The following is a 12,013-nucleotide window of genomic DNA, read 5'->3' on the forward strand; positions in this document are numbered from 1 at the left end:
AGAGGTTAGAATATTTGCTATAGCTACTATGTATCTATAAGCTTGGAGTATCCTTGAGGCTATTTTCCTCCTGGTACACTGTAAAGGAAATGTAGAATTGACCAGTGGATTTGATAGCAACTCAGAATGTAGCAGGAGCAACTGAGCTCAGATCCTTTTCACTGCAGTTTTATAACAATGCTTATTAGCATGGGTTATATTGAATAGCAAAAATGAATAAAAAATAAAGGACATTATTTCCAGTTTAAAAAATTAGAAAGTCTTGCTGAAAGCATTCTCATATCTCAGAGTACAAGACTGCTTGAGCCATTGCCTATGATATGTTTCTTTTAAAGGAAGGTCACTTTTTGAGAGTATGCTGTGATCGGGGAAAAAAAAGGGAAAGTTCATGGTAATGACAGCTGGGGAGAGGAACTTTGTTTGGACTACACTGAAATTACATTATGTGTCTCTGCAAGTACAAGATTATGGTTGAGAACAATCATGGGTTTCAGATAAAGTATTAAAAGTTGAATAACAGATTTTCTGAATCACTACTTCAAAAGCCTTCCTGTTGCTCCCTCTTGTACTTCAGTGTGTTCCAATGGAGCACCAAAAACCAAACAAAACCACCTTCTTTGCTTCTCAGTGGAATCTCCCTCCTAGGCTGGGTATTTCCCGTGAACTTTTCTGCTCTGTATAACAGAGCTTCTACTGTGAGTGATGAAGAGGTACACAGATGAGGTGTACCTGAGGTGTGTGATGGATACTTAATATTCTATCATTTGATCTCCTAGATTGCCTAGATTGAAAAACAAGAAAATCATGGTGAAGAAAATGGTGAAGGGACAAAATTCTACTGACAAGAATTACACTTAACACAATTAGAAAATATACCAAGACAAAAATAAACTTGTAACTGGTATTTTATTTTATTAGCAGATGAATAAAATTAGAGATAGAAGAGCTGTCCTAAACTGGAACTGCAACAGGAAGCTTGAGAGCCAAGAGGCCGAAAATGGTCTTCACAAATAGGTATATGAAAAAAAAATTTCTTTGCTTCCCTCTTACTATAATTAAAAATAAATAAATAAATAAATAAACCAACAAAAAACCCCAACCAACCAACTAACCAATAAAAAAGGTTCCATGTATTTTTTTCCACGAAGTCAGTTTATTTCCAGAGCCAAAAGCATCACACCTGTTCAGATGTGCTAATTGCCCAGGAGAGTCTCTCATCAGATAGCACAGAGTGCTTTCTAATATTAGATCACGCTGAAACAGGCCTGCTTTTAAGCATTCAATCAATGCATCATGATCCACTGATAAATTAAAAACTGCAGGCTAAGTTCCCTGATCTCTATGTGCCACTCAGGCAGTTTAAGGCTCTGTGATCTCAGCTGGGAAGATAAGAATCCCCCAGAGGCTGGCTGACCTGTGATGGATGGCTTAGGAGCCAAAGTTTGCTGTCAATTCCAGTGTAGATCAAATCAGGGAACCAGAAGGCTGTAATCAGATCCCATGATCTCTTTCTGGCATCAAATAGTTCACAATTTCATTGCAGATAAACTGGGTTTATATCCTTTTTGAGCCCTAGCATAACATTAACTTTTAAAATTCCGACAATAGGAGACACCTACCAAAGAAAAAAAATCTGATCTGGAATATGGTAAACCCGCCTTTAACCTCTTTCATTTAAAAATCAGATTCTTGGAGCATAGTGTGCACCATGCAGTTTCCATCTCTGACATTTTTGCTACTGTCCTTGAGTTTGAATATAGGTTGTTGTGGTCATTGCACGTTTCCTAGAAGCTCTTGTACACAAGGCAAACTCATCTGCTGTGCCCAGTGACCAGCTCAGGCACTGGCAAAACAAGTGTTTTACACATCATGGGGGGACAGACCCATGAAAATCATTGTCCTGCAGACCAAGAGAGCAGCCCATGAGAGGGAAACTGGGGACAGAAGAGAAAGGTAATAATTTTTGTCAGGAACCATGATCCTCTTTCATAAAGGACCCTTTAATAAATAACAGAATAAGCCTTAGAACTTCTCGTTGTGCAGAACTGAGAAAATCTGAGAGTAAAAGCATTTTCTTTATCCTGTTGTATTGGTAGTGTCCACCATAGAGGATGGTCTAAGAAAGGAGACAAGTTTTTGGCAGTGTGATCAGTAAAAGGAGCCTATCCAGTCAAAGGATTGTCCTTCAATGCAGGACAGTCATACTGTCCTTAAATATCCAGAACTAGAGCAGGAAGTAGAGTTACTTCAGTTTTTTTGTTTTGTTTTGTTTTGCTTTGTTTTGTTTCTAAGTACTGTCCTAGACTGGTCTAATTGAATTTGTAGGCTCTTACAGATGCTGTATTTTTCCTTTAGACACTGTTCTGAGAAAATAAAATTGCAAACACCTATTTTTAGTAATCATGGCAAGACTTCAGAGAGACCTATGCATGAAGCCTGAATTTCTCACTAAGAAGCTTGTACTCAGGTACCATTTTAGGCAGTGGGTAATAAGGATGTCAACAGTAGGAAACAATAATTAAAAAAAAGCTAAATCAATATTCTTTATTCAGATGGGAGCTGAGCTAACACAAACAGTTTATCTAAGTGTTTAATAATTACCCCAAAAGGCAGGAAGCACACACCATCGCACATTGCAAAGAACTCTGAAGGAGGCTGGGGTGGTTCTATGTCCTTTGATATGGGCACGGGGTCACACAGGATTCATGTACCTCTCCAGCAAGAGCTGCTAAAATGTACCTGCTTAAAATGTAAGGCTTTACAGCACAGCATCTGCAGCATAATAAAAATATATTAACCCAAGACAAGGATTTATTGTTGGTATAGTAAGATGGGTAAGGAACCAACTGAATGGAAGAGGGAACTAGATTAGGCTGGAAAGCAATTACTAATGATGTTTTGGAACAGCATCTTATTTAATATTTTCATTAATGACAGCACAAAAAATATGCATAAACTAATGAAGTTTGAATACATATTTGAAATTGGGACACGAGAGTATAAAACAAAATACTAGAATTTTACACAGAAGAATCTAGTAAAGTGATGTCTTAAGTAATGTAAGCACTGTGATATAAACAATTGTCAAGTCATGTGTTTGAGAACCAAGTTATTTTGCTAAGAAAAAGGCAGTCCTCTGGTGGAAAAAAAATGATAGAGAGAAAAAGATTGGTAACAGCTTCTGCTTACTAGCGTCATGAGCAGTAACAAAATAAAAGTAACAGAATTCCTACTGCCACACTATTTTAAAACAGTGGTGACAGATACAACTGAGAATGAAATTTTCTCTGCCACAGTGTATAATTTCTGCAACTTTGCTAGAACCATGATGTGGAGCTGGAGAGAGACAAAGGACACTGATTAGAGGAGACCCAGAACACATCGATGCCGAACACCCTAACCAAGTGAAAAACTCCCAGTGACTGCTGAGTGAAAGCCAAAGCTACAGCACTGCTGGAAGCCTGGGGCTGTACCTCAGGTCATACAGCCACGCAAAGCCCAGGACCAAAAATTTATATCCAGAGCAGATGAGGCAAGACCTGTGCCTATTTGCAAGGGCTCAGTGAACCTGAAGAACTGCTGGCCTCCTGTGGAAAGTTCTGCAGCTGCTTCTGAAAGCTGCCCTTGGCCAGCTGCTTGTCCAGGTGCCAGCACTAAGCCATGCTCTTCTCTTGGACATGGGCAGCTGTCACAACAGGGGCTCCTGGCACACGCACTGGACAGGGCTGGACTTTGCAATGGTCTTGGTTTGCAAGGCACTGGGGCAGATCAGCAAAGAATGTGGGAAGTTCACTGCTGTGTGTCCTGATTTCACATCAGTCATTATCAGGAGTGTCCTTCACTAAGCATCTTTGAGGGTGAAACATTTTGTCAGAATTAGTCTGCTTTCCTTCTGAAAGTCAGACCTCAGAACACTTGAGAGCAGTAGCACATCTGAGTTTAAATATGAAGTGAGTTGCAGTTCTCATGGAGTAAAAAACAGGCGCAAGGTGGATTTTTTAACTTCCCTGGCTGTTTTGAAGGTTTGTGTGCTTGGATCCATACCTGAAAACATTTATTTGCTAAGGCAGAAATTTGAGAATTTCTCCTGTTTTTTCCTTAGCTCACAAGTTGAAGCTGTGATAGGTGGCAGATGCTGGGCTTTGTTTCCCATCCAGACAAAAAAGCAAATGAATGTTGTTACAAAAAGAGCTCAAGTCCTTACAAACAACATTGATTTCTGAAAGTAGTTAAAAGTTATTGCCTTCTTCAGTCTCATGGATCCTGAATGCATATGCCCAAAGGGAAGAGCTCCAGACATGGCACTCACAGGTACAACTGTGACCAGAACATTTTTTCTGCAGGCAGCTCTTCATCACCAGCACCTGCCAGTTGTCCAAAGGAGTGTTATAAATGTGTTTTCTTGCTCATTTTTCAAGCAATTTTATTAATCAAAGGCAGGTTCAACTTCTTCAAAAAGCTGAATAGATCTGAAAGGGTCTGTCTCAAGATTAAGGGAAGTTTTCAAACATACCCAAAGAACAATACCTCTTCCCCAGCAGCACTTTTGATTAATAAGATGAAACAAATCTGCTTTGCAGGTTTACAAGAGATAACAGCTTAAGAAATGTTTTATTTATTTGTATCTCCCAAACTGAAGGAAAATGTAGATTTAAATTTTTGCAAGATTAAAGTATGCAATAAGAAAGTGAAAGAGAGAACTCCTCTGATATTCGTGTGAAATTTGCCACAAAGGCCTAAGAAGAAAGCCCTAACAGACCTTGGCTCAAGGAATCCCAACACCATTATTTGTGTTGCAGAAAGCCAATGTTTTTTCATGGCAGAACAGTTTAGTGGAGCTGGAGTAGAAATTGAGTTGAAATATGTTCACCAGCTGCAGGACCAACAGAAAATTATTTCAACCCTCTTAAGAACCACTTGAGAAGCAGCCCATAGGAAGACAATGGTTTATCTTTAATTTTTTTTACTCTTCCTAGCAGTATCACCTCTGAGTTCTTCAAAGGAAATCCATGTATTTCTGATGTTGATGGAACAACCTTTATTTCCTTCAGGCACAGGGCTACTGCATCTGTACCATGAATTCCATGAAAAAAGCAAAATTATACACTGAGGAAAAACAAGGCAATAAATTTGGATTCTTTTCTAATCTAATGATATGAGCAAATACTGAGACTGAGAAGCAGAAAAAAGAAACTTATTTACATATTCATTGAGTAATTTGTATAATCAGAAGATTTAAAAGGTCATTACCGGAACACCTGCCTGTTAACAGATGTAGAAGAATGAAGGCCAAAGAACACAGTTTTTATAAAGATGTTGATAGATAAACACTTGGCAGATCTACAGCTACCTGCTGGGGCAGCATTAGTTTCTTTGGTTAGGCCACTGTTGTGGATGAGGTAAACCTGGAATTCATGAATCCATGCACACACTGTCTATCCTGTTGCAAAGTCTGCCAGTTGTTTATTAAGAACTGCTTTTAAAAATCAACATTTCAGCTAAAACAGCTTTTATCCACTAGGGGAGTTTTATGTACCAAGGTCAACTATGGGTCTGATGTTTGCACTGAACAGCAGATATTGAAAAAACCTTACAGTCTCTTACCACAGAAATAAAACCAGCAGAGTAGATGTTTGTTTAGACAGATGGGAGGTACAGCTCTGCACAAATCTTAATCAATGAAGAGCCTGTGTTAATTTGGCCAAATTGGTTGACTTCAATGTCAGTGCCACTTAGTAACACTGGAGACTCAACAGCTATTTGCACAGGCCCACGCTGAGAATCACTTCACTTAATTGTAGATAACCAAGTGCTACCTGTCCATGGCTCCAGATCTAAGCTGGAGGATGCAATCTTGGCCTGTGGCTGAATCGTTTTCTGGAGATCCCCATTAAATCTCCTAAACTAGACAAAACTAAAGCATCAGAAGCTGTGGTTCTGGCTGAGATAAATTCCTTCACAGTAGGAAGGGCTGTATTTTGTATTTGTGCTGGAGACAGTTCTGGTAACACAGGGATGTTTCAGCTATTTCTGAGCAGGGCTTACGCAGCATCTTGGCCTCTCTGCTTCTCACCACACCCCTAAGGAGGCTGGGAGTGCACCAGGAGTGTGGAGGGGACACAGCTGGGACAGGGGACCCCAAGTGACCACAGGGATGTCTCACACCATATGCACCATGCTCAGCAGGTTGGGGGAGGGCACTGCTCAGGGACCAGCTAGGTGGTTTTATTTCCCTCTCTTTATCTCTTTTCCTCACAATTTGAAAAAGTATTATTATTTTTTCTTAATTATTCAACTGTTTCTTTTTGACTTATACCCTTTCAGTCGTGCCCCCATGTCTGAAGGAGTGGAGGCAGTGAGGGAGCTGGGTGGTGCCTGGCTGCTGGCTGGGCTTGAACCACCCCATGAGCTCAGACAGGTCATTTACAGGTATCTCCATTAAAGCAAAATAACACTGCAATCAGCATTCTATTAGTCTTGGCACAGATCTGGTTGCATGACGAAAATTAAATAAGTGGCTTAGATGCCTGCATTATTTCCATCATTAGTACTAACTTATCAAAACAGCTATAATTCTTAAAAATAGGTAAATATAAAATAATTTATATATTACTCAAGTCTATGTTTAAGAGTTAAGACATTTCTCCCCAGTGTACTGGCCACTCAATCACTTGAACATTCAAGTTATGAGGAAGCTCAGGGGAGAATCTGGTCCAATCCCCAGCTCAGCAGGGCTGACTCCAAAGCTATGACATCGTGGAAGGTCAGAGCCCTCCTTGTCTGCCAAGTGCTGCACATCTCCAAGGACAGGCATTCCATAGGCTTTCTGAGCAACCTCTTCCAGTTCCATTTCCAGTTCCAATTCACTCTTACAATGATTGTTTTTCATGTCCAACAAGACATTCTCTTGCTCAGGTTGTTTCTGTAGCTTCATCTTCTCCTCCACCCATCTCTGGGGAAAGTCTTTCCTTTATCCTCCTGGAGGCAGGTGCAGGCAGCAAGAAGCTGCCTTCGTGCAGGTGCCTGTGTGGGTGATGCAGGATTTGTCCATCAGGTCCAGGTCTTTGCTGAACATCAGGAGATGCCCCTCCGTGTCAGCTGTGGCTCCCAGCTGCTGTCATCTGCCATCAGTCCAAGGCTGCTGCTCACCCTGTCACCAACCAGCCCTGGCAGCTGGGCCTGCCCTCAGCAGTGCCACAGCCACAGCTGCCAATCTCACCCTTTAGCAGATTATTCTTCCACTCTGATGGTCCAGCCAGTTTCCCACTCATCTTCCAAGTCTACCTATCCATCCCATCTCTCTCCAGCCTGGATGTCAGGATACTGTGTAAGACTGTAAAAGTCTGCCAAGGATAGGAAACAGGACATGCTGTGCTCTCTCTTCTACAAAAGGGATGGAAATCAGGCTGGTTAGGCAGAACTTGCCCCTGGTAAAGCCATGATGGCTATTCCCAATCACCATTTTGACCCTCACATATCTCAAAATAGGATTCATTTCCATAACCCCTAGGAATATGCTCTAGTCCTCACAGGGACTGAGGTTATGTGGGACATATCTATCATACATTTATTATTTGTTTTACAAAAACAAAGATACAAAAATACTGATTTTGCACTCCTCCCAAGAAGACATTTTTATACAGAATACCCCCTTTACAGCTGTTGACAAATCTTTACTATTACATAATATCTATACACACTTTATACATTTTGCTTGTTTTAAATGTACAGAATAACAGAAAGCAATCTTAAACAATTCACAAGTTTACAAGATAAGTTTTTTAAAAAGCAATACATCTTCCCTCAATTTTCATGACAAAAGCTTCTGCATGGTCAAGGATTCGAAAACTCATCCAAAATTTTCAGAGATGATTCACACAGGAATCTGAAACGCCATAAAACAATGCATAAGAGAATTAGAAATGCTAAATGCCAAATCAATCCTCAACCATTTGATTCTGAGTACAGCTACCACATGATTTCATTGACCAGTTAGTTTATTTAAAATGCCTTTACAAATTACTTTTGAAATAGCTAAATTCTTTTTCTTTCAATTTTTCCAATTTTCTGCTGATCATCTCTGTCTCTAGAATAACCAACAGCAACCCAGTTTAAATTACTATGTAAATTCAAGCACATTTTCTAATACGTCATCATCTAGTTAAAGAACCCATTTGTTTTCTGCACAGCATTGTTACTCTTTTGTTCAAACAAAACAGTGAAATCCTTTACAGGTAATCCATTCTAAGACCACTTTTCATTCTTTTACTTTCTTCAGTTCTCCCTCACTCTTCAGTCTTTATAAATTTTTTTCTCACTTGTGGCAACTTTTTCCAAGCCTGAGCTTTGTGTCTTTTCCTTATTAGCAGCTGCCTCCTCCAGCTGCCCTCAAAGTCCTCTTAGTCCCATTCTGACTCTAATCTCCAATCACACAATTCTCTCTACAGTGCCACAGCCTTTAACTCCAGTGTCAAAATAAGGTAGAGTGTTACAAGGTACTAAAGAATTAGGATAATTAGTAAAGTTCTGTGGGTTTAGGCACAATGCTGCTTTGTATGAATTTTATTTTATTACAGTTTAAGGCTAAAAAAACAATGGATTTGTAATGCAGGAAGACTGGCACATTGGCCAAAAGCCATCAATTGGAATAACTGTGTTCCTCCCAAACAAACAATCTCAAGGCAGTTCTACCAAGTACCTTTCTAGGGAACTTAAAGATGGGAGGCAGAGAAATCATACCCAGAGTTATACAACAAAACAATTCAAGAGCCATAATTTACAGATGCAATGAAAGTGCAATTAAGAATTTGGGAGCTAGCTAAATGATAATACTAAAGAAATACCTTTGAGCACAGCCATTGGCTAAATTTAAATTCTAATACTCATATATCAAAACGACAAATAAAGTAAATACACAGTATTAAGTAAAAGTTATTATCCTATAGCACATTAGGTTTTACAAAACATGAGACATTTTTCTCTAGCCTCTAAATGACTGCACTGACAGCTTTATCTGCATTTTTTTGTTAGGCATAAATATTTGCATTTTACAAGCTAAACTAATGTGTGTGCCATTACTCTTGAGGAAATTCTCTCAAGATACAGTATGTTGTCCAGAATTTTTAAATGCACTGAACAGCATTTTTAAAATACAGACCCAGAGGACCATCCAAAACCACTAACTCAGCTGAAGAGGGAAAAGTAAATTGCAGTGAAAAGTTTTGCTTCTGAATTAGTGCAACGACTCCTTGTATAAAGGGCAGCACCTTAATTACCATACCAGACAGCTTTTTTAACTTTTTTCTTTCATTGCTAATATGTAAGAGATTACTCCTAAGTCTGAAGTTAAGATGCTGGCACAGAATGCCAGTTCTCTTGGGAAATTAAAGAATGTCACCATTTCCTGGCATACCTGGGTATTGAATAAAATAATCCCTCAAGGAGTTATTAGGAGATAATGCATTCAGAAGCAAAAAATAGTAATATTATTAAGAATGAGTTAAAACCCAGTAATGTATTTTAGCAAGCAGCAGCACAGTACTGTGTGTTAGAGGATTGTCTTCAAATTAATGACCAGTGAGCCAGCTTGGAGCATACCATAACTAAAATTTGGTGTTTGGTAAGCCAAGTAGGATGATAAAATAGTTTACAAACAATAGGGCATGCTTTAGACCATGTATAATCACATTTTAGCTGTACATTAGCACACAAGCAGTAGAGCACTACAAATGGCACATCAGAAGCCACCAGAGGCCCAGCCTAGTCTGACGTTCTGTCTTAGCTGTGAGACTGCAAACACTTTAATTCATTGTGCAAAACCTAATCGCTGCAGAACTTCCTCCAAACCTCTTTCCAGCATCAATTATTTTACCCTTCTGGAGAGGAAAAAATCCCTAACATAACTGTACAAATATGAAGCCCCTCCAAATTCTGCAAAGCTGTCTGACAGCTTCTGAATTTTATCATAGTACAATTCCGATTCATAGGAAAAAATCTTCCCATTATCATATTTGTATCCCTAACCCTTGAATTTCATCTGCAACTGTCTCCTGGGCTGGTATTATACAAATGTAGCCACTCATATATCACAAAATTAAAACACTGTGTAGCGTCTTATACTCTTCATCTGCCCCAACATGCAGGTTGATCTGTCCCAGTTCAGTGGGCAGAGACGATCCTATAGATTCATAAAGCAATTATCTGTGTTCTCACTGAAATTTATAGTCAGTAGTGCTCTCAAGTAGCAGCAATTATTCACTTTAATGTGCCTATTTATTTAATCATGTTAAGATTCACTTTAATTTCACAGCTTTTTCTACTGTCTTGATTAGAAGTGCAAACTGAAACATGATATCCTGCCGCTCTCCTTTTCCAGATAATTATTACTATTATTGTTAAAAATATTCTAGTAGGACACTTGGCAACCCATCATAAAATGATTTAATGGGAAAAAGAATGGAGTTTTGTTTATTTGTGTTTGATTTTGTTTCTAAGCTAGGTCCTGACCAAAGGACATTTTGCTCACAGACAAGCAATCCTCCAGCTTTCCTGCAGGTCTCTTTCAGGTAGTGGAAGCGATCCCAGAGCACCATCCTCTGGATGGAGGCACAGCTCAGCCGCCAATGTCTATGTCCAGTCACTAAAATGCCAGAGAACAACGTGCCTCAGGCCAGGGATCCATGAGGAGAACACACTGGGAAAATGTGCTCATGCTGGGAGAACCATGCACGAAACTGTTGAGTAAATGAAGCTCCTGTACAGTGAGATTCCTATACAATGGGCTTCTTGGCTTGTTTGGGAGTCTTTGTTTTGTTTTGTTTTGTTTGTTTGTTTTTTGTTTGTTGTTTGTTTGTTGGTTGGTTTTTTGTTTGTTTGGGTTTTATTTTAAAGCCTGTCTACTCTATATCCATTGTTTGACTGAATAGTAAGGATCACCAGTTTGAAGAACAAAAGACTGCAAGGGCCTCTGCAAGTTCAGGCCTTTGGGGTGCATTACAAACTTTCTCAGTAATTTTGGATTAATGTTCATAACCTCAGTCTGGTTTCTTCACATTCTGTGCCTCCTTTGCACCCTTCTTGATTCCATGGGCAGTGCAATAACCAGGCAGAAATCAGATGTTCACAAATTTTAAGACTTAAGCAAGTTTGAGACACTAAAGGCTGAAGCATTCATCATGATTCTCTAGACAGGCCTGAGATAACAGATTGCAAATACAATGCAGCCAATCACTTTCAAAAGACTCTTCACAAAAGATACACCAGCTATGACACTTGAAATCCCCTCCAACAAAAAGAGCAAAAAAAAATCGACCGCGGAAAGGTCTCAAAGTCATCGTTATAGTCAGTTAAATTTTTACTGCCTGCATAGGTTTGGATTCATATGCCCAATGCCAAAGTGTAGGAGAAAAATCTTCAAGTAATGAGAAATAGTAACTGGACTATTTGCTTTGTTCTACCCCTGCTGCAAACAGACCTGGGTTTCAGAAGTGAATCCTGCGATATACAGGATCAAGTGATAACACATTCAAATCAAATGAAAAAAGCCCAAAGCTAAATATGTAAAGATTGCAATCACAGCAGATATAAGGGCAGGAAATTTAATACTGTGCTGGGCTCAATACCTCCTACTTTCCCCTCCTAGTATTTTAAACCTTGAAATCAATCACTCACAATGCTCTAACAGTGTTATGTAAGTACAGAACAGAGCCAATTATTGCAGAGAGGGGATGGCAGAGCTCAGTGCTCCTTTCCCACAGCACACCCACCTTTCAGTGCTGCTGGATTCTCCTGTGGCAGCATCCTTGCAAACTATCAGCTTCCTTTGAATGGCAGGTGCAATATCCTTTAGAAGTGAAGTTTTGTGCTTACCTATTGGAAATGAGTTGAAATGTTGGATAAAAATATTAATTTATCAAAAAAACCAGCCCCACTCTTCAGTATTTTCATAACATAACTTTAAACATAAAAGATTGCTTAATGGAAGATTAGATATTAAATTGGATTTTCACTGTCC

General features: G+C 39.3%; 1 protein-coding gene across 1 annotated transcript in view; it reads right to left on the reverse strand.

Annotated features, from left to right (window-relative positions):
* Nucleotides 1-6,714: 6,714 nt before the first annotated feature.
* Nucleotides 6,715-12,013, reverse strand: part of NCAPG2 (non-SMC condensin II complex subunit G2) — a 41,922-nt gene continuing 36,623 nt past the window's right edge. The window contains exons 26-27 of the mRNA XM_083873647.1: nt 11,766-11,868; nt 6,715-7,885 (exon numbers count right to left, since the gene is read on the reverse strand). Of these exons, the coding sequence (XP_083729773.1) occupies nt 7,834-7,885; nt 11,766-11,868 (155 nt within the window). The 3' untranslated portion in view covers nt 6,715-7,833. The remainder of the gene's footprint in view (nt 7,886-11,765; nt 11,869-12,013) is intronic.

Source organism: Zosterops lateralis (assembly GCF_965231275.1).
Source record: "Zosterops lateralis genome assembly, chromosome: 1".
NCBI classification, from domain to species: domain Eukaryota; kingdom Metazoa; phylum Chordata; class Aves; order Passeriformes; family Zosteropidae; genus Zosterops; species Zosterops lateralis.